General features: G+C 34.1%; 1 protein-coding gene across 3 annotated transcripts in view; it reads right to left on the bottom strand.

Moving 5' to 3' along the window:
- Window positions 1–25,001, bottom strand: part of LOC145284728 (ADP-ribosylation factor-like protein 16) — a 301,276-nt gene that overhangs the window by 14,975 nt on the left and 261,300 nt on the right. For all 3 annotated transcript variants that reach the window (XM_080133660.1, XM_080133659.1, XM_080133658.1), the window contains exons 3-4: window positions 15,904–16,023; window positions 12,268–12,383 (exon numbers count right to left, since the gene is read on the bottom strand). In XM_080133660.1, the coding sequence (XP_079989786.1) occupies window positions 12,268–12,383; window positions 15,904–16,023 (236 nt within the window). The remainder of the gene's footprint in view (window positions 1–12,267; window positions 12,384–15,903; window positions 16,024–25,001) is intronic.

The following is a 25,001-nucleotide window of genomic DNA, read 5'->3' as shown; positions in this document are numbered from 1 at the left end:
TATTTTAACAACTGGTAGAATTGCTGAACTATTATTAAACCGGCCATTGTAAGGGAACTAACTAGAGCACAAAATTCTACAGTGTCCCTTTCTATTGCAAGTCCAACAAGTACTAAATTTCTTCTTGTCACAGAAACATTTTTCTCATCATGGAGAGGACTCAAACATTTAGAACACAACCCCAACTCTTTGCATCTTTTAATCCTTACAGCATAAGTAGAATAAGGACTACAAGAATAACCCCTGATGCCCATTAGCTCTGCAAAAATTACAATTGTAATTTGCTTAAATCGCCTTAGTATAAAAATTCTCCAAGGTGAAAGGGTTTTTGATATCAGAGGTATAATTAAGCTTATGAGAAAACTTCTTAACAGGACTCACAACCTTACAAGGGTAAGAATCTTGATTACAAAAATCTAATCTATGTGAAATTGTAGAACAATTATCTAATATTTCCTCAAGGAATGGAAAATTATTTCCAACCTTGTGAACTAATTCGGTCTTTAAAAAAAAACCCGGTAAATTGCCAAAAACTGTGGCTAAATAACTTATTCCCAGGAGATTCAATCTCCAAAAATTCCCATCCAAACAAATTTTTAAGTTTATATATCTGAACCTTTAAAATACTCAGAAATTTCCTCACAGCAGAAACATTACTTAGTCTGTCAGTACATAATATAGAAGAAAAAATCGAGTCAGTTATATCCTTTTTGTCCAAAACTTCTGTAGCAAGAATGTTTAGAGCTATCTGATAGTTTTTATCAGATACTGTCAATATCCAATTAACTGGAAGTTATAACCAGTTTTGTGATTTTTCAAAACGACTACCTTTAAGCGTCACAGTTAAGATTAACTACGCAATTCCGAAATTCCCTACTGAAATTCAGAAAGGCTAACTTATCAATCTTAAGATCCTTATTATTGAACTTAGAGCACTCAATTTTAGGAACCAAGTTAGGGCCCTTGGTTTTCACAGTAAACTCCAGACATTCAATGGAATCATCAACCTTAGAAGGTCATAAGTTAGACATTTTTTCCAACACTTGTATCTTGAACAGGGTACATTCTTTATTAAAGTATTCGATCGTAGTTTCATCATTTTCTTTCATCAAATAAACATTGACAATCTGTTCTTCTAAAAGATTCAGAGATTTCAAGTAATCATCAATTTGATTTTCATATATTGCCAAACTAGATTCTCCAACCTCTTTCCGCAACTCTAAAAATTCAAACATAGTCAATATTTTGTCACACCAACAAAGTAGTAGTAGCAGGAGAGGAAGCCATTTTTATGCAGTTAAGCTCTGCCTCCAATAACAGCTTATCAAGATTTACATCAGTAAGAGACAGAGAGAATGAGAAGGGAGTGACCAGGACAGAGATGAAAGATAACAAAAAGAGGGAAAGAGTAATTGAACAATTTCCAATGGTTACAGATTTCCTAAAAAGGATAAAAATGATGTAACTTGCTTCTTGATGCTTAAAAAAAAATCTGCCAAAATTTAAGCAAGGCAACAATATGGCAGCCGAAACTGGCAAAGGTTAAAAAAAAGACCAGAGAGCACAACAGACAGTGTGAAATAAACTGAATGTGACTATACCATCAAAAACTAATTCAAGAGGGGGAACTTAATTTCTATAGTAAAATAAAAGGGAGGGGGGGGGGACAATTCCACTATTAGTAGAACAAACTTTTTTTTAATCAGACTCCACAGAATTTTAGTAGAGTGTCGAAATTATCATCATCACTTTGACATATAAAAACGTTACAAAGACAAAGAAAAGCAACAAAATAAATGAGAAGAGAAAATATTTGGTGGATAGAAACAAACAAACAAATAATTTTATTAGGAAAAGAAAAAAAGAAACTTAGAGGCAAAAAAAGTTTGCAAGCTGTGTGCTGCTAAGATTTTGCTCTCAGCTACAAAGAAAGTCCTTTGTGTGGTAACAATTACGAATGATAGAAAGAAAGTAAGATTGACGGGTTAAGAAGGCCTTTTTTTTATTTATTGCTGTGATATGAGATTTCAAACAACATAGGACTTTTTTAGAAAGGTTGAAATACATAAGTAAAGCCGAAAAGAGTTCACTCCTTTTGTAAATTTATGTCTATTTAAAAAGAAGAGGAGGAAAAAAGCAAAGAAGAAAGCACATACCTTAATCAATTGAACGTAGAATAAATAATAACTCCTCTAATGAGGAAATATTCAATAAATACAAAAATATTTATAACAATGCACTAAATAATAGCGGATATAAAAATGTTGACATTAAATATAATAGTAGCAATATAAATATGACTAGAGGTAGTAAAATAATTGAAGTAGTAAATAATCTGGTTCACCCCCCCTTACTTCAACCTAATGGTAAAAAATAACTTGGGAATAGGTTCTTTCATCTTATAGATAAACACTTCCCACCAAGTAGTAGACTACATAAAATCTTTCACAAAAGCATCTTAAAACTTAGCTACAGCTGTACTGAAAACCTAGAAAGAATCATAAAAAAATCATGATAATAAAATAGTAAGGAGAAATAATTCAACTATGGAGACTAATTATAGTGATAACAGAAAAACCTGCAATTGTCAAAGACTGACTGAATGCCCACTAAGCAATAATTGTCTCACATCTTTGGCTAAAATATGCACCGTAGAAAACCCAGAAATAGAAAAATTCTAGACAAATTCTATGGTCATACACTGTCAATGTATATACTACAGACATATCACTCTTGGTACACTACTGGAAGTTAACTGAGGCAAACAAAACACATTTAATCGAATGGAAAATAGGAAGGCTAAAACATTAACTTCACCCTGTTATTTATGTTTAGCGGTTATGAGGTTATTAGTTTTAAGGACTGTGAAAAATTAATAAATGTTAAAGTAGAATCAGCTAAAAGCCAACACTTTGGAGGGTACATTTTAAATAAGACATAAAAAATGAATAGTGATCCCCTCATAGTAGTAATACTACAATTTACAACCCTTCACTCCCAATATCTTCATTAATAAATGAACCAAGGGAAGAGTTGAAAGAGTACAAAGTAGTCCCGAATCACCACAAATTAATAACTATATCTACTAAAAATTGGCACACCTCTAATTAGCAACTATACTCACTGAAAAGTGTCAAAGAATAGGCTAGCATAAATAACTTAGCTAAATTAAGGAGAGAGCCATCTCAAATGTTACCATTTATTAAACTAAACAAACAGAAACACAACTAGATAAAGGTAAGTGCATTTTGCATACTTACTAATTAAACACCCGAAACCGATTAACATAAATTATCTATCAGTCTAGCATGCATGTAATTGGAATGTTGACATATACCTATGAGAAGTATTATTGTAAAGCAGTGTTACATAAAGAAACCAATCATGTAATTGATTCTAAACGATAACTAAGTACTCTAACTAGAGGGCTTTGGGAATGGAATACTCCACTAATATAGACAAATATATGCTATTATGTACCTGTTTTCATGTATATGGTCTGCAAAAACCTATCTCTATAATGAAGCATATAAACTTATAGAATATATTTATACTCTAGTATTGAGGAAAAGATTAAACAACCCAAATGAACAAATGACAACAATCGAAATTAAGTTTATATTTAGATATGAAAACCATGGCCTGTGTACTTACTCCAGACACTGCGGTAGTGGAAAATATAATTCCCGGTATACCACCTTTGTTTAAATCATATAAATAAGTTTGTATATTTGTTCACAGACTGTTAATTTAACCATATGGACGTATATTTTATAAACAAATAAATATATAAATAAATAATTTAAAAACAAGAAACAAATGAACAGATAAAAAGCGAGAAATAAAAGTAAACAAATAAATGAATAGAGCTTATCAATAAAATAGATGAATAATAAAAGTTGCCATCAGAAAAGAAAGCACAACCATAAAGGAAGTAACAGCGATAAGGGTATAACTTCAGATCAAAACAAAAACGTAATCCAATAAACAACCGGCAAGTTAATATAATACCAATACCTCCCTGCTGCAACAGCTTGAGAGGATTGTACTTTCTCTCTCTTCCTTCAACCCTTACCCCTACTCCCTTTCTTCACCATACCTTCCTCCAAAACCTTTACTGCTCACATTCACAAAGTATACACTTTCTTTCAGAGCATAAACCACACTCAAATATATTTCATAAACCACTCTCAAATATATTTCATAAACCACTCTCAAATATATTTCATAAACCACACTACAATATATCTTATAAAAAATAAATGTAATCTTGACTCAGTTCAATATCACCCCTTTTTTGGGCTGATGAAATGGTTTCTTTAAATTAGGATTTCACTGAAACATGTATGCATGTATATAACCAATAATATTTGTATAATGAATAGACTATATATATATATATATATATATATATATAAGTATAGAATATATATAAATAAGAAAACGACAATATAAAAAATATATATACTAATGCATATAGATTAATTCATTTATTCAATAAGAATAAGGTTAATTAGGGGTGTAGGATAAGTAAAACTTTTTAAATCATGCTATTTCAAAGCTTAATGCTTCTCAGCAGAAGAGAAGATACTAAGTAAAATATTAGGGATGCAACATCTAGTGATAGGTACATTAGGAGCAAAATTATTGTGTGAGAGGAGAATGGATATATATTAAAACTGTTGAGCGAGGGAAAACAGAAAAACTACAGTGATCTCTACGATAAAGGAGGAATATAGCTTTTATTATAAAATGAAGTTAGGCGTATACCACATACGCCATGTTGGATTCTATAATACATTGGGAAGAGTTACTTCCTTTACATAACTATTCCTAATGTGACTAATTATAACCCTTTATTGTAAATAAACTAATTATAACCCTTTATTGTAAATAAACTAATTATAACCCTTTATTGTAAAAAAACTAATTATAACCCTTTATTGTAAATAAAAACTAATTATAACCCTTTATTGTAAATAAACTAATTATAACCCTTTATTGTAAATAAACTAATTATAACCCTTTATTGTAAAAAAACTAATTATAACCCTTTATTGTAAATAAAAACTAATTATAACCCTTTATTGTAAATAAACTAATTATAACCCTTTATTGTAAATAAACTAATTATAACCCTTTATTGTAAATAAACTAATTATAACCCTTTATTGTAAATAAATTATAACCCTTTATTGTAAATAAACTAATTATAACCCTTTATCTCTATATAAATAAAATGAACTCATTTTTTCCCGTATGATTTTGACATTAATAGGATTAAAAATCAAGATATTTCATGCAAATATAATATGCACAAACAGCAGAACAATATCAGGTGTGTTATAGGCTTATTATTTCTCAAATTCCTCGATAATCTTAGATTTCTATACTTTTTCTGCTGAGAAGTCACGGCCAAAATCGGTTAAGATCAATGGAAGTGGTAAAATATTTTCTCTCTAATAAATTCCTCCTCCCCCTGCCACCACTTAACACCGTTTGGGGATCGTTCACAAGGAACAGTTGAGAAGAGAACACCGGTTTGGCTTCGTAGTTCTTTCATGTGAAGTTATTTAAAATCACTAAACTAAGCTGCAGTGCTCTGTGGCGTAGTGGTTAGCGTGCTGGACAATTCACATTATATTTTCACATTCGCGCCGACCTACCGTAGTCGGTTTTTTTTTTTTTTCTAAACAACTGGAATGGATTTTTCTTGGTGGCCGAACTGTTAACGTTGCAGATGTTTTTTTTTTTTTTTTCACACTTTATTTTCCTACTTTTACTCATGACTCCGGGTTTGATCCTTCCTACTTACCTAGCATAACATTTTTTAAAACTCCCCCCGTCCCGGAAACAAACACTCGGGCAACGCCGGGTACCCCCGCTAGTTGTAAATAAAAACTAATTATAACCCTTTATTGTAAATAAAAACTAATTATAATCCTTTATTGTAAATAAACTAATTATAACCCTTTATTGTAAATAAACTAATTATAACCCTTTATTGTAAATAAAAACTAATTATAACCCTTTATTGTAAATAAAAACTAATTATAACCCTTTATTGTAAATAAACTAATTATAACCCTTTATTGTAAATAAAAACTAATTATAACCCTTTATTGTAAATAAAAACTAATTATAACCCTTTATTGTAAATAAAAACTAATTATAATCCTTTATTGTAAATAAACTAATTATAACCCTTTATTGTAAATAAAACCTAATTATAACCCTTTATTGTAAATAAACTAATTATAACCCTTTATTGTAAATAAACTAATTATAACCCTTTATTGTAAATTAACTAATTATAGCCCTTTATTGTAAATAAACTAATTATAGCCCTTTATTGTAAATAAACTAATTATAGCCCTTTATTGTAAATAAACGGGCTAGGTTTGACCATTTTGGAGGCGACCTTAACACTATGATATAACCAGAAGAATTTTACTTCATGTGTTTTATTCATGCTGTGTGTTCTAGAAAAAACACATTAATTGGTGACGAAGTACGGATAATGCAGAGGAACAATATGGAAGCTATTTAAACAAAAGATTAAACGGTGAAAACCCACACTCTAACGAATCACAAAAAAGTGCCGTGTCAGCAAAGAAGGGAGAAAATGACATTGCTAGGCATAATTAAAGAATGGGACTGTGCAATAGAGGAATTCTCACACTATATTGAAAGAGTGAAGTTCTTTTATGCCACCAATGATGTATTGAGTGAAGATAAGAAGTGTGCTATTTTTTTATTAGTTTTTGGTGCCAAACATTATGCCGTCCTCAGGGGTCTAGCCGAAAACAAGCTTGAGCAGAAAATGTTTGAAGAACTGAGTACTCTGATGGAGAAACACATAAGGCTGACCCCTAATGCGATACATTAACATTATTTGTTAGACATAAGGGACAAACAAGAAGGCAAGTCCATCAGTGAATATGTGGCCGCACCGTGAAAATGTTGGAGCATTGCAACTTTGAAGAAAAAGTAAATGAACACATACATGATCGTTTGGTGGTGGGAGTTAAGGACAAAAAGATGTAGAAGCATTTGCTTGGCAAAAAGGTGCTAACATTGAACAAGGCCATTGAAATAGCAATGTCCATGGAATCTGCAAGGAAATATTCCAAGTTAATGCTGAGAGCATCGACGAGTGGAAGTGAAACGTCCGTCCACAGGTTACCATTGAAGAGAGAATGTTATCGTTGTTGAAGCACTGCCCATCAGACGGACAAGTGCCAGTTTAAAAACAAGGAATATTTTGAATGTAGAAAGATAGGACATACTCGTTGGAAATGTAGACAAGATGAGAGCAGGCCATCTTGTTCAACAAAACATGGGAAGGAAAGAAGGATGGTGAACAATGTGGAGGAGAATTGTTGTACAGAGGAAATGGAAATAAATATGGAAAAACTAGATCTGCACACAGTCGCTACACTTCAGACACCGCCAGTGCTAGTGGAACTACTAATTAACCAAGAGAAGGTGGTCATGGAAGTAGACACAAGGGCCTCATGCTCAGTAATGAGTTTAGAAAAATTCTCTTTAGAGAATTGGCCAAATTCAGGATCTAAAAGAAAGTCATGTAAAGTTAAGAACATAAACTGGCAAGTTAGTGAAACCACATGGAACTACAGCTATGGAAGTAATGCAGGAAGGGTTAAAGCATCGACTACCTTTGCTGGTGGTGAAAGGAAATGTACCAAAACTACTTGGCCGCAACTGGTTAAATAAGATAAAGCTAGATTGGAGAGCCATTTTTCCCTTATATCAGGAAGATTTCCCTTCAAGGTTGGAAAAGCTTTACAGAGTTCAATTCAGTGTTTACTGAAGAAATGGGGTGCTTAAAGGATTTTAAGGTGAAAATACCCATTGATAAGACAGTGAGTCCCAAATTTTGTTGGGCAAGACCAGTGCCTTATGCCATAAAAGCAGATGTGGAGAAAGAGTTGGATCACCTAAAAACCCAGGGAATTTTCAAATTTTACTTTGTACCGGTTGCCAAAAATGATAATCGTGACTTACGGATCTGCGGAGACTACAACCAAACAGTAAACCATGTGACAACTGCCCCATACCTTGGACAGAAGATATACTTGCTTCTTTGAGAGGGGGTCAGAAATTTAAAAAGCTTGACTTAAGTCATGCCTATCAGTAATTGGAATTGGATGAAGAAACCCAGGAATTACTAACAGTAAACACCTACCAGGGATTATACCAGCCCACCAGACTACAATTTGGGGTGCACAGTGCCACGGGGATTTTTCAAAGAGAAATGGACAAAAGGTTGAAGAACATCCCTTTTTGCCAGGTGCATGTAGATGACATTTTAGTTTCAGGTCATGATGACAGTGGTCATCTAAAGAATCTGCAGAGTGGATCAGGCAAGATTAAAAATAAGGCAAGATTAAAAATAAGGCAGGATTAAAAATAAGGCAAGATTAAAAATAAGGCAAGATTAAAAATAAGGCAAGATTAAAAATAAGGCAAGATTAAAAATAAGGCAAGATTAAAAATAAGGCAAGATTAAAAATAAGGCAAGATTAAAAATAAGGCAGGATTAAAAATAAAACAGGATTAAGATTAAAGAAGTAAATGCAAGTTTTCCTTCCCTGAAGTAACATATTTGGGTTTTAGAATCAGTTATCTTCCAAACAAGGTAGCTGCTATGACAGGGGCACCTCTACCACAAAACATTACAGTATTAAAAGCCTATCTCAGGGCAATTAACTATTATCACAGTCATTTTCCGAATTTGTCCACAATACTAGAACCGCTTCACAGCTTAATGAGGAAAACTGCTCCATGGACAAATGAGGGGTTTTGAAGAAACAAAGAAGTTGTGTTCTGCACCCCTTTTAACTCATTTTGACCCATCCAAACCTATTTTAGCGAAAGTAGATGCTTCTTCCTATAGACTAGGAGCTGTCATGGCTTATAAAATGGAAGATGGAAGGGAGAAACCAGTATGCTACATTTCACAAATGCTGTCAGAGGCAGAACGGAACTATGCACACATTTAGGAGGGACTGGCCCTGGTTTTTGTGGTTAAAAAGATGACATTAATATTTGTATGGGAATAATTTTACTTTGTTCACAAACCACAAACCGTTATTAGTGTTATTTGCTGAACACAAACCAATTCCTTCTCTCGTTGCAGCCCAGGTTCAATGTCAAGAGGACTCTTTCTAGCAGCCTACAATTATAAGTTAGAGTATCGTGCTAGGTCCCTCAATGGAAATGCAGATTGCCTGAGTCATCTTCCAATCAATGCATAGGATGCCACACCAAACATTAACAGAATACACATGATGAATTTGATTGATGCTACAGTAGCTGTGACAGCAGTAAGAATGGAGATGAAAAGATACATTATGTGCGTCTCAGATACTGCAATGAAGCCCTATTTTAACAAGCAAACAGAGTTGACATGTGAAGATGGTGCAGTATTATGGGGAAGCAGGGTAGTAATTCCGACTAGACTTTGAGTAAAAGTTTTGCAGTAACTGCATCAGGCACACAAAGGGATCGTACAGATGAAGGCCCTTGCTCACAGCTATGTGTGGAGGCCAAATCTAGACGGTGACATTGAGAAAACCAAAGCTTGTGAGACTTGAATGCTCAATCAAAGTAACCTTAGCAAGGCACCCATTCATTACTGGTAATATCCAAGTTTGCCATGGGAAAGAATTCACACAGATTATGCGGGTCCATTTTTGGGACACATATTTTTGATAGTAGTGGAAGCTCATTCAAAGTGGATGGAGATATGTATAATGAAAACATCTTCTGCGACAGCCACAATTGAGAAAATGAAAGGGATCTTTGCAACACACAAACTACCTGTATTGGTCATGAGTGACAATGATCCCTGCTTTACAAATCAAGAATTCAAAGTATTCATGAATGCCAATGGAATTTGGCACATTTTTACATCTCCTTACCACTCGTCCTCAAATGGACAAGCAGAGCACAGTTGCGCACACATTCACGGAAGAGCTTAAAAGGATGGAAACAAACCACAAGGCTACACTTGAAACCAAGGTGAACAGATTTTTATTCACTTATAGGATAACTCCCAATTCATCAACTGGGGTTTTTCCAGCCGAGCTGATGTTCAAACGGCAGTTTAGAATGGCATTTCATTTGATAAAGCCAGATCACAAAGCTCTGGACATTAAGAATAAAATGGAAAGAAGGAGAAAAGTGTGAATTCAAGTAGCCGATCATGTGCTCTTATGGAGTTAGGGATCTGCTCAACAATGAGTTGAAGGTATCATTACCAGACAGTTGGGAGCAGTGAATTTTGAAGTGAAGACCAGTGGAGGGATAGTAAGGAGGCATGTAGGCCAGCAGAGAAAGTGATGCTTGAGTTACAGACAGATAACGCTGCAGAGAATCTTGAGAATTCGGGCACACCTGACATTCCTGAGGAAAGCTTAGTACCTGAGAGCAGACATATGGATGAAGCTGCAGGGACTCCTACAGTGGTGAAAAAACCAGCATCACCACCCACTCGTAGGTCAGGACGTATTCGGAGACCACCCACAAAATTGAACGATTATGTGAATGATTCTAAGTAAAATTGAAGGATGTAATATATTGAGTAGAGTTACTTCCCTTACACTACTAATCCTAATGTGACTAATTATAGTCCTTTACAACCAGAGGGCATAGCCGTTTTTTTCCTGTGTTTTATAATTGTAAATAAACGGGCTAGGCATGGCCATTTTGGAGGCGACCTTAGCACTCTATGAGTTAACCAGAAGAATTTGGCTTCATGTGTTTTATTCATACATTAGATTCAATATATGCGTGTCTATATGCATCTATATTATCAGGAATAATATAGAAGCGATTAAAAGTGGATGTTTATTTAATCATGTGTTCAAATCTAATGTAAACAAATATTTGGATAAAGAATTCCTCTGAAGAAATCTTTTGTCCAAGCCACTGGTTGTTTCCAATCCTTGCATGTTGACATTCATCGCCCAACCAATATCTTTAAGTCCTAAAGTGGCTACCTGGGCCTTAATAATGCATTTAGCAAAATAAATAAATAAATTTATACTAAGAAATACATGAATGAAAATGTTACTTACAAAAGCAAAACAACAAAATTAAGTGACTTTTGAACATTTAGTCTACTTAAGTTTAAAAAGAAATAGATCCAAAACAAAAATATATCATTTATTTCATGCATAAAATCTCTTGAAAAACAGATAATAAAAGAAATAAAAGATAATTTCAAGATTTTCTCATTAGTTCTTGTATTTTAAGAATTAATGACTTATGGTTCATTTTTAAGAATTAATGACTTGTGGTTCATTTTTGTTTACAAATGGTCTTTTCAATAACATTGTATTTTATCAAACTTCTTTGAATTTTTGTATTGTTTTCAATCCAGCAATTCAATATTTTAGTTTCTGTTTGAAATATTTTCTTTGCAGATTTAAAGTTTATGCGTTCTTTATTCTCAGATTCTTCATTCACTTTTTCAATGTCCTAGTATATTCACACATAAATCCATAATATTTTTCACAAGTAGATAAGACAAGGATAACACTTGTTTTTAGGTTTCCTTTGATTTCATTTTCTTTAAATAATTCTGTTGTGTCCTCCTCTCCTATACTCTTAGTCAACTTTCTTAAAAGCTTTTTGTTAGAAAAAGAAAAGATCCAGATCTTTAGATTGTTTAAATGACTCAAGAAAGTGAAGGTTTCATCATTCTTTTCTTATTATACTGATGCATAAATCTTTAACAAAGATTTAAAAGTAAGCAGTTGATTACACTATTAATTTATCAAATAAAAATTCTACACAATACTGTTTTAAGTAAATCCTCCAAATAATTTTTTACCAGATGTAGAATTTTATAAAACAAATCAAGAGTTTTGCATTCATCTTCAGCTACAATTTGTATGGAAAATTTTGTTTGGAGAGCGTTTAGAATGCAGCATTTTAATTTTAAAAATCTTGCATATGAAATGTGCTATTCCATGTTTAAATGTTGATTATTAGTTTTAAAAAGTTGTGAAACATTGAAGATAAAATGTGTCAGAATAAATTGCTCAGCAGCAGCAATAGCTACTGAATGATTAATTAGTAAAAAATTTGACCATGAATAGCCGTTAGTTTATGTTCATATATATATTGAAATTCTATCCAAAGTTTTTGTTTTTGATTTATTGACATAAATATTTAATATACTTAAGAATACAGTAAGTCTTATGACATTAAATTTCAATTTCATAATTAACTTACATTTTATTAAGTAGGATGAGAACAGGAATGTTCATCAGTCGTTTGTCATGGAGGACTGAAAGTAATTGGATACATGCAGCGGATATTTGCTGCCTGTTGTTCAAATCAATCATAAACTGGAAAAAAAAAAAATTTAAATAATCAGAAAAATTATTTAATTTAATTTAGATAAAAAACTGAAAATTTTATTTCAAGTAAATTCTGTAGAAAATGGTAAATTAAGAAACAATATTAAAAAAAAAAAAAAAGCCATATTTACTGGAATGTAGTAACTATGTGAAAATAAGTATATATGTAAGGAGAACTAAAATATGTTTATAAAGAATGGAGCTGTTGGAATCATCACCATGGATAACAGTGTAATTAATATGAAAATTACTGCAGATTTATGTTTATTTTGTAAGAAAGATGAGTAAATAAAAAGAATATATACAAAAACTATCAATTGAGTTCAGTTATATATGTATATGCAAAGGTTTTAGTTGAAACAGTCTCTACTTTATATAGTTTATTATTAATTAGATCAAAACATTAATATGCAGATGGTGTTGACCGAGTCTCTTCTTTAGTTTACCTCTAATTATATTGTAGAGTAGAACAAATTGTTTACTATGATGGTGTTGTTTGTTATGGCAGAGCAATCACCCATTAATGTTAAATCAAGTTCTCAAATATAATTCTATAGTAGGATAATTTTTTACATTCCTAGAAAATGAAAATCTTAAAATAGATTTCTGATTGAGAATATTCACATCCAAGCTGGGAAAAGACTCCAACAATCCCTCAAACCACAGACTAATATCATTTGTTTGGTTTGTCATGTGGATTATTTAATTATTATTTTATATTTTTATATCGAATATAATTGTCAAATAAAATTCTATAGGTAGGACAATTATATTCCTATTCTTAGAATACATTGTTCTTAGACAACCAGAATAAAATTTTACTGAAAGAGAAGAATCATTATCAGAAAACACCACTCTAAGAAAAACATTACTTCTTTGGAAACATTACTCTTTGGCATTGATAATCTTCTTTGTTGTCAATAATCATATTGACTATCTTGTAGTATCTATTTGGGGGAAAAAATAAAAAGGAGATTTGGATTTTTTTTTTAAAGTCAGAATAATATGGTTGAGGGTGAACTTATAGATACTAGGGCATGACATGATCAATCGGATTGGGCCTCTCCAATTTCTTATCTAGGGAAAGTAAGGGTGGAAATAGACGAATGTTTATACACTAGGATCCTGTCCTAAGGTATCACAGGTTGCTACACACAGTCATCAGGTGACTTTGTTTTTGGAGAGGTTTTACTCATCTGCATGGGGTTGTAGTTGTCAAATTCGTAGCCCTGGAGCAAATATATGGTGTTGGAGGAGTGTTAAGTTTCTCTCGAATTGTGAAGTAGCATACGTAAACAATTGCATCATAGATCATGTAGTGCCTTTTTAGTTTACTTCTAATTGTATTAACAAGTAGCGAATGTAAACTCTTGAATCATAGTCGAAACAATGTTTTGATGTATTTCTGATTAACTTTAATTGAAACTACTCTATTTATATGAATGAATATGTGAACATACCATTTGTGCACAAATAAGAAAATATCGGGTTGTTTGAGCTGAATTTTAGTAGTTCATGTTTTGACAATTATAGTTACATACATTTCTTGTCAGAGCATACTCCAAAATATCTCTTGAGAAATACAGTTTGAAATGATTTCATTGTGTTCATTTTACTGACCTTTAAAAATCGAAAATGCTTTTCTAGTTTCCTAGACAAAAATGCTTTGAAAACCAATGATACCACACTCTATAACAGACATGAAGGGCAATCAAATGGACACATATCTAAGGCAATGGCTGAAACCTTAGAGAATGACCTCCACTCTGTAATGGAATAGCTACATCAATGGATGGTAACATTCACTGCTTCCAAAACTAAGCCTCTTTCCTTTAACAATTACAAGAAACCTTCTCAACCACCAATTACCATGATAATAATATGTTACCTGAAAGCTCTTTATTCAAACTCTGTGGCTTAACATTCACAGGCAACATGACTTGGACCAAATACATTGAAGACATTGCCAAGGTTGCTGTATAGGTGAGTTCTCTCTACTGTGCTAGAAAACTACTCACACTCTCTACAAAGCCATCATTCGTCTGTGCATTGTTGCCACATCTGGGCTGGTGCATCTACAACTAGTTTTTTGCTCTTAGATAGGATCCACTCTGTAATAGAATGGGGATATCTACAGTGTAAAGAAGGCCTTCTACTCTAATAGTTTCTTCCCTCGAATTGCTAGACTTTGGAATTCCCTCCCAGTTTCCTGTTTCTCTGATTGTACTAACATGTAAATGTTTAAATGTAATGTGAGCAGATATCTTGCTGCTCAACTCCCTATATAGTTTCCCTGTAGATATGGTCTCAAATAATAGCCTCCTTACATGAAAGTGCCATAAATAATAATAATACTGAATAAGAACCAAAAAGAATGTGCAGAGTATGATGAAGATACTATAGTTCAAGGAAATGTACAGAAGTGGTTTCCAAAGTTTAAAGTTGGAGATTTTAGCCTTAATGTTGAAGAATGCTTTGGCAGAGCACAGTCTACAAATGGGGACCAAATCATTTAATTGAGAATTTAATTGAGTTATACAAAATGAAAACTAACAAGAATAGTTGACATAAAGTCCACCATTCATTTGGTAAAACTTGGGTAAACTAATCAATACAATATTTGAGTACTAGAAGATTTGCATGAAAATAACTTTTTGGATTTCCATCTGTGATTTGTTTATAAATGGAATGAAAATACTCTTTTTTTTTTCAAGCAAATTGTTACAAATCATGAGGATGATTTGCCATCATATGAGGAAACGATCTGTAGTAAGTGAGATGAACCACTGTTAATTACCCTAAAAAACAGAATTCCACCCTAAGTAAGTTATGCTTTATGTCTGGAAAAGAATTCTGTTCTATAAGTTACTGCCAAGTAATTAGAAAATTAATTCTCAAAAATATTGCTCACAACTAGGTGAATTAATGACAGTAATTAAAAAATGTGCATGGTTAGTCAATAGGAATGGTGTTGTATTCCATCACCATAATGCCAGACCATAATTTCTTTGACAATCAGATAAAAATTGCTGCAGCTTATTCACTAAATACTGCTTCTTTAGATTACCATCTGTTCAAATGTTTGCAGAATAATTTCAATGGTAAAAATTTCAATTCTTATGAATAACATAAAAAAAAAACACTGATAAGTTCTTTGCTTCGAAACCATCAAAATTTTGGGGAAATGGAATTTTCAAATTAAATGAATGACTGAGAAACAAACTAATTCATATTTGGTTGATTAAATATTCAATGGCAGATTTTTTTTACTTTTTGACTTTAAAATTCAAACTTTTCTAAAAGCTTGGTATAAATAAAGATGTTAAATTTTTTTCTCAAACTATCTTTCTGAAGTAAAGTAAATTCTTACTATAACCATGTAAAAGTTGAGGGAAAGTTAGGCAAAAATAAAACTTAAAAACTTTTTTAAATTAATGTGAGTTAATTAAATTCAATTATCTATTAAATCTAGTTTTAAGGTTAAGTCTCTAAAATGTAACAACTTTACCATCAAATAGTCAGCATCTTTGAAGTAACTATGCCAAATTGGACCCATACAACCTCCCAACTCTCGAATGAGAACATCTGTTTTCTTATTAAGGACAACACTTGCCATATTTGTGCCAACCTAGAAATAAAAATTGCAATTATAAAAGCAGGTCAAAATAAAATACTTTTATTTGTTATTGAACAATTTTTTACACAAGGTTAAAATGCTGTATATTTTTAGCTCTCATAATAAAAAAAAAAGTTAAAAACTCATAAAATCAAAATAATTCAACCTAAGTTTGCTGTTTTATAAGGGATAGAAAAATTGTACAGAAAAATTATTTCTTTTAAATTTTAGAATTTAAATAATTTTTCTCATTCTAAAACAGGAAATTATTCACAAATTTACAAAAGGTCAAATAATTGCTCAAATGTATCCACTTTTTTTAGACTTATTTTAAAGTCTTAAAGATATACACAATAAAAAATATCTAAAAAACAAACCAAAACAATTTAATCGTAAGAAAATTTAATTAATGGAGCAGAAGTTATTCTGTATTTTTTTTATTTACTCAAATATAATGCAATGGAGAAATACAATTATTTTTTATCTTAAATACCTGAAATGATAAAAAATATTCAGAGCTTATTCCATGAAAAGAAAATGGTAAAAAGAATACAATAAATGTCACATTTTTGTTAAATTCTTTCAAAATTTATTCCATTTATTTTAAATCTTGTTTTTTAATGGGAAATTATTTTACCATTCCCAAAAATTTCTTTTGTAAAGATGGGACCCCTGTTTTTGTTACTAGGAGTAAAAATAAATAGAAACAGGTCTTTTATGGTAAATTGGTATCACCTTTTTAAAGTGAGTATTGTAATTAATTATCATAAGATTGGATAATGGTATTATATGGAAGATTTAAATTTAACTATATGCCATTTTTTCCAAAAGTCAAACATTGAAATTTTTGGTAAAATTTATTTAAAATATTTAAAACACACTATATGACTAGTTTTAACAGTCAAAATGATTTCCAAAGCCAGTCTAGACAGTAAAATATAAAGATATTTTCAATACATTATTTTTTGAGAGAGGGCGGAAAATTATCAGAATTTTGTTCTATTTTTTTTCTAATTAAAAAAAAAAAATTTTTTAATTTTCTTTTTCAAAGTTTAATTTTTCAATGAATTTATTTGTCAATGAAAGGAAGTTTTTGTTATTTATTTTATCCACAAACAAAATGTATTTTACAATTAGAGAAAAAATCATTTTGACTACTTAAAACCAAAGATTACCTATAATGCACTACACAATTATTCTTTAACTGAACAGAGCTTTTTCATAAAGGTTTTAGGTTGCCACACAGCTGCCTCCTTGCAAACTACAACTTTGTCATACAATTTTAGCAGATTCCTGTCATATACCATCTCTACAATGGAACTGGGTTCATTTCATTAATCATCCTCAATCCTATTCACTTTTAACTAGATATCATTGTATCTCATTAATCCTCATCTGCCAATGGCCTTAATAATCACCGTTCAGTAAAAATAATAATAAATAAACATCACTTCATTAATTACAATTGAATTGCATTTCAAAGGTAATAACCTAAAGTAAATTTGGAGCAAAAGTAAATTATTAATATATAATAATACTAATATACAAATTATATAGAAAAACAAATCAAACAATTTAATGATGGATAGCTAAAAAAAGAAAAAATTTCATTTCTCACCATTTAACACCAAAAAAACTGAAAAATAAATATCAGTTTCCTAAAATTATTTCAATAATTTGTGAATTGAAGCATTATACTCACTTTATGAAAATTATTACCTTAATAATTTATATCAAGAACCATTTAAAAAAAAATCAAATTTTAATGTCGTCTCCCGACCTTTAGGTAAGGAAAATGAAACAACTTTCATTGTTATATTTAAAAGAACTTCATGAATTGTTGATTTTTAAAAAACTTTTTCAATTTACATTAATTTCATAAAAACAAAATGTTTAAAATAATTATAGACAAAATATGTTTTGCCATCATCTTTATGAAATGGTCTGATAAATTATAGTTGTCTAGTTACCTGCCCTTTCACCACTCCTCATGTTGATTTTCTGATAGCATAAATATGGCATGCATTTGGTAAATAAAATGTTAAATTTATTCGATAGTTCTTCCTTGAATATTTTTTTAATTATATTTAAAGGCAAAAGTAAAAGTAAAAAGTTAAAAGCAAAATCAATGGGTTGTTTTATTTATTTATTTATTGTTTTATTTACAACTTTGGTATTGTTTGGGTCAAGCTGGAAATGACATTTCCTACCGAATGCCAAACATTCACCTGCTATTTTAGACATTTCCTACCGAATGCAAAACATTCACCTACTGTTTTCGACATTTCCTACTGAATACCGAACATTCGCCTGCTGTTTTCAACATTTCCTACCGAATACCGAACATTCGCCTGCTGTTTTCAACATTTCCTACCGAATACCGAACATTCGCCTGCTGTTTTCAACATTTCCTACTGAATACCGAACATTCGCCTGCTGTTTTCAACATTTCCTACTGAATACCGAACATTCGCCTGCTGTTTTCAACATTTCCTACTGAATACCGAACATTCGCCTGCTGTTTTCAACATTTCCTACCGAATACCGAACATTCGCCTGCTGTTTTCAACATTTCCTACTGAATACCGAACATTCGCCTGCTGTTTTCAACATTTCCTACCGAATACCGAACATTCGCCTGCTGTTTTCAACATTTCCTACCGAATACCGAACATTCGCCTGCTGTTTTCAACATTTCCTACTGAATACCGAACATTCGCCTGCTGTTTTCAACATTTCCTACCGAATACCGAACATTCGCCTGCTGTTTTCAACATTTCCTACCGAATACCGAACATTCGCCTGCTGTTTTCAACATTTCCTACTGAATACCGAACATTCGCCTGCTGTTTTCAACATTTCCTACTGAATACCGAACATTCGCCTGCTGTTTTCAACATTTCCTACCGAATACCGAACATTCGCCTGCTGTTTTCAACATTTCCTACCGAATACCGAACATTCGCCTGCTGTTTTCAACATTTCCTACTGAATACCGAACATTCGCCTGCTGTTTTCAACATTTCCTACTGAATACCGAACATTCGCCTGCTGTTTTCAACATTTCCTACTGAATACCGAACATTCGCCTGCTGTTTTCAACATTTCCTACTGAATACCGAACATTCGCCTGCTGTTTTCAACATTTCCTACCGAATACCGAACATTCGCCTGCTGTTTTCAACATTTCCTACTGAATACCGAACATTCGCCTGCTGTTTTCAACATTTCCTACTGAATACCGAACATTCGCCTGCTGTTTTCAACATTTCCTACTGAATACCGAACATTCGCCTGCTGTTTTCAACATTTCCTACTGAATACCGAACATTCGCCTGCTGTTTTCAACATTTCCTACCGAATACCGAACATTCGCCTGCTGTTTTCAACATTTCCTACTGAATACCGAACATTCGCCTGCTGTTTTCAAAATTTCCTACTGAATACCGAACATTCGCCTGCTGTTTTCAACATTTCCTACTGAATACCGAACATTCGCCTGCTGTTTTCAACATTTCCTACTGAATACCGAACATTCGCCTGCTGTTTTCAACATTTCCTACTGAATACCGAACATTCGCCTGCTGTTTTCAACATTTCCTACTGAATACCGAACATTCGCCTGCTGTTTTCAACATTTCCTACTGAATACCGAACATTCGCCTGCTGTTTTCAAAATTTCCTACTGAATACCGAACATTCGCCTGCTGTTTTCAACATTTCCTACTGAATACCGAACATTCGCCTGCTGTTTTCAACATTTCCTACTGAATACCGAACATTCGCCTGCTGTTTTCAACATTTCCTACTGAATACCGAACATTCGCCTGCTGTTTTCAACATTTCCTACTGAATACCGAACATTCGCCTGCTGTTTTCAACATTTCCTACTGAATACCGAACATTCGCCTGCTGTTTTCAACATTTCCTACCGAATACCGAACATTCGCCTGCTGTTTTCAACATTTCCTACCGAATACCGAACATTCACCTACTGTTTTCAACATTTCCTACTGAATACCGAACATTCGCCTGCTGTTTTCAACATTTCCTACTGAATACCTAACATTCACCTACTGTTTTCAACATTTCCTACTGAATACCGAACATTCGCCTGCTGTTTTCAACATTTCCTACCGAATACCGAACATTCGCCTGCTGTTTTCAACATTTCCTACCGAATACCGAACATTCGCCTACTGTTTTCAACATTTCCTACTGAATACCGAACATTCGCCTGCTGTTTTCAACATTTCCTACTGAATACCTAACATTCACCTGCTGTTTTCAACATTTCCTACTGAATACCGAACATTCGCCTGCTGTTTTCAAAATTTCCTACTGAATACCGAACATTCGCCTGCTGTTTTCAACATTTCCTACCGAATACCGAACATTCGCCTGCTGTTTTCAAAATTTCCTACTGAATACCGAACATTCGCCTGCTGTTTTCAACATTTCCTACTGAATACCGAACATTCGCCTGCTGTTTTAAACATTTCCTACTGAATACCGAACATTCGCCTGCTGTTTTCAAAATTTCCTACTGAATACCGAACATTCGCCTGCTGTTTTCAACATTTCCTACTGAATACCGAACATTCGCCTGCTGTTTTCAACATTTCCTACTGAATACCGAACATTCGCCTGCTGTTTTCAAAATTTCCTACTGAATACCGAACATTCGCCTGCTGTTTTCAACATTTCCTACTGAATACCGAACATTCGCCTGCTGTTTTCAACATTTCCTACTGAATACCGAACATTCGCCTGCTGTTTTCAACATTTCCTACTGAATACCGAACATTCGCCTGCTGTTTTCAACATTTCCTACTGAATACCGAACATTCGCCTGCTGTTTTCAACATTTCCTACTGAATACCGAACATTCGCCTGCTGTTTTCAACATTTCCTACCGAATACCGAACATTCGCCTGCTGTTTTCAACATTTCCTACTGAATACCGAACATTCGCCTGCTGTTTTCAAAATTTCCTACTGAATACCGAACATTCGCCTGCTGTTTTCAACATTTCCTACTGAATACCGAACATTCGCCTGCTGTTTTCAACATTTCCTACTGAATACCGAACATTCGCCTGCTGTTTTCAACATTTCCTACTGAATACCGAACATTCGCCTGCTGTTTTCAACATTTCCTACCGAATACCGAACATTCGCCTGCTGTTTTCAACATTTCCTACTGAATACCGAACATTCGCCTGCTGTTTTCAACATTTCCTACTGAATACCGAACATTCGCCTGCTGTTTTCAACATTTCCTACCGAATACCGAACATTCGCCTGCTGTTTTCAACATTTCCTACCGAATACCGAACATTCACCTACTGTTTTCAACATTTCCTACTGAATACCGAACATTCGCCTGCTGTTTTCAACATTTCCTACTGAATACCTAACATTCACCTACTGTTTTCAACATTTCCTACTGAATACCGAACATTCGCCTGCTGTTTTCAACATTTCCTACCGAATACCGAACATTCGCCTGCTGTTTTCAACATTTCCTACCGAATACCGAACATTCGCCTACTGTTTTCAACATTTCCTACTGAATACCGAACATTCGCCTGCTGTTTTCAACATTTCCTACTGAATACCGAACATTCACCTACTGTTTTCAACATTTCCTACTGAATACCGAACATTCGCCTGCTGTTTTCAACATTTCCTACTGAATACCTAACATTCACCTGCTGTTTTCAACATTTCCTACTGAATACCGAACATTCGCCTGCTGTTTTCAACATTTCCTACTGAATACCGAACATTCGCCTGCTGTTTTCAACATTTCCTACCGAATACCGAACATTCGCCTGCTGTTTTCAACATTTCCTACCGAATACCGAACATTCGCCTGCTGTTTTCAACATTTCCTACTGAATACCGAACATTCACCTACTGTTTTCGACATTTCCTACTGAATACCGAACATTCGCCTGCTGTTTTCAACATTTCCTACCGAATACCGAACATTCGCCTGCTGTTTTCAACATTTCCTACTGAATACCGAACATTCGCCTGCTGTTTTCAACATTTCCTACCGAATACCGAACATTCGCCTGCTGTTTTCAACATTTCCTACCGAATACCGAACATTCACCTACTGTTTTCGACATTTCCTACTGAATACCGAACATTCGCCTGCTGTTTTCAACATTTCCTACTGAATACCGAACATTCGCCTGCTGTTTTCAACATTTCCTACCGAATACCGAACATTCGCCTGCTGTTTTCAACATTTCCTACCGAATACCGAACATTCGCCTGCTGTTTTCAACATTTCCTACTGAATACCGAACATTCGCCTGCTGTTTTCAACATTTCCTACTGAATACCGAACATTCGCCTGCTGTTTTCAACATTTCCTACCGAATACCGAACATTCGCCTGCTGTTTTCAACATTTCCTACCGAATACCGAACATTCGCCTGCTGTTTTCAACATTTCCTACCGAATACCGAACATTCGCCTGCTGTTTTCAACATTTCCTACTGAATACCGAACATTCGCCTGCTGTTTTCAACATTTCCTACCGAATACCGAACATTCGCCTGCTGTTTTCAACATTTCCTACCGAATACCGAACATTCGCCTGCTGTTTTCAACATTTCCTACTGAATACCGAACATTCGCCTGCTGTTTTCAACATTTCCTACTGAATACCGAACATTCGCCTGCTGTTTTCAACATTTCCTACCGAATACCGAACATTCGCCTGCTGTTTTCAACATTTCCTACCGAATACCGAACATTCGCCTGCTGTTTTCAACATTTCCTACTGAATACCGAACATTCGCCTGCTGTTTTCAACATTTCCTACCGAATACCGAACATTCGCCTGCTGTTTTCAACATTTCCTACTGAATACCGAACATTCGCCTGCTGTTTTCAACATTTCCTACCGAATACCGAACATTCGCCTGCTGTTTTCAACATTTCCTACCGAATACCGAACATTCGCCTGCTGTTTTCAACATTTCCTACTGAATACCGAACATTCGCCTGCTGTTTTCAACATTTCCTACCGAATACCGAACATTCGCCTGCTGTTTTCAACATTTCCTACTGAATACCGAACATTCGCCTGCTGTTTTCAACATTTCCTACCGAATACCGAACATTCGCCTGCTGTTTTCAACATTTCCTACCGAATACCGAACATTCGCCTGCTGTTTTCAACATTTCCTACTGAATACCGAACATTCACCTACTGTTTTCGACATTTCCTACTGAATACCGAACATTCGCCTGCTGTTTTCAACATTTCCTACCGAATACCGAACATTCGCCTGCTGTTTTCAACATTTCCTACTGAATACCGAACATTCGCCTGCTGTTTTCAACATTTCCTACTGAATACCGAACATTCGCCTGCTGTTTTCAACATTTCCTACTGAATACCGAACATTCGCCTGCTGTTTTCAACATTTCCTACCGAATACCGAACATTCGCCTGCTGTTTTCAACATTTCCTACCGAATACCGAACATTCGCCTGCTGTTTTCAACATTTCCTACCGAATACCGAACATTCGCCTGCTGTTTTCAACATTTCCTACTGAATACCGAACATTCGCCTGCTGTTTTCAACATTTCCTACCGAATACCGAACATTCGCCTGCTGTTTTCAACATTTCCTACCGAATACCGAACATTCGCCTGCTGTTTTCAACATTTCCTACTGAATACCGAACATTCGCCTGCTGTTTTCAACATTTCCTACTGAATACCGAACATTCGCCTGCTGTTTTCAACATTTCCTACCGAATACCGAACATTCGCCTGCTGTTTTCAACATTTCCTACTGAATACCGAACATTCGCCTGCTGTTTTCAACATTTCCTACCGAATACCGAACATTCGCCTGCTGTTTTCACATTTCCTACTGAATACCGAACATTCGCCTGCTGTTTTCAACATTTCCTACCGAATACCGAACATTCGCCTGCTGTTTTCAACATTTCCTACTGAATACCGAACATTCGCCTGCTGTTTTCAACATTTCCTACTGAATACCGAACATTCGCCTGCTGTTTTCAACATTTCCTACTGAATACCGAACATTCGCCTGCTGTTTTCAACATTTCCTACCGAATACCGAACATTCGCCTGCTGTTTTCAACATTTCCTACCGAATACCGAACATTCGCCTGCTGTTTTCAACATTTCCTACTGAATACCGAACATTCGCCTGCTGTTTTCAACATTTCCTACTGAATACCGAACATAAATACCGAACATTCGCCTGCTGTTTTCAACATTTCCTACCGAATACCGAACATTCGCCTGCTGTTTTCAACATTTCCTACTGAATACCGAACATTCGCCTGCTGTTTTCAACATTTCCTACTGAATACCGAACATTCGCCTGCTGTTTTCAACATTTCCTACCGAATACCGAACATTCGCCTGCTGTTTTCAACATTTCCTACCGAATACCGAACATTCGCCTGCTGTTTTCAACATTTCCTACTGAATACCGAACATTCGCCTGCTGTTTTCAACATTTCCTACTGAATACCGAACATTCGCCTGCTGTTTTCAACATTTCCTACCGAATACCGAACATTCGCCTGCTGTTTTCAACATTTCCTACTGAATACCGAACATTCGCCTGCTGTTTTCAACATTTCCTACCGAATACCGAACATTCGCCTGCTGTTTTCAACATTTCCTACTGAATACCGAACATTCGCCTGCTGTTTTCAACATTTCCTACTGAATACCGAACATTCGCCTGCTGTTTTCAACATTTCCTACCGAATACCGAACATTCGCCTGCTGTTTTCAACATTTCCTACTGAATACCGAACATTCCCTGCTGTTTTCAACATTTCCTACTGAATACCGAACATTCGCCCTGCTGTGTTTCAACATTTCCTACTGAATACCGAACATTCGCCTGCTGTTTTCAACATTTCCTACTGAATACCGAACATTCGCCTGCTGTTTTCAACATTTCCTACTG

Source organism: Euprymna scolopes, chromosome 9, assembly GCF_053919585.1.
Source record: "Euprymna scolopes isolate OS-2025 chromosome 9, ASM5391958v1, whole genome shotgun sequence".
Taxonomy (NCBI): domain Eukaryota; kingdom Metazoa; phylum Mollusca; class Cephalopoda; order Sepiida; family Sepiolidae; genus Euprymna; species Euprymna scolopes.
This window is presented reverse-complemented; position numbering and strand designations above follow the sequence as displayed.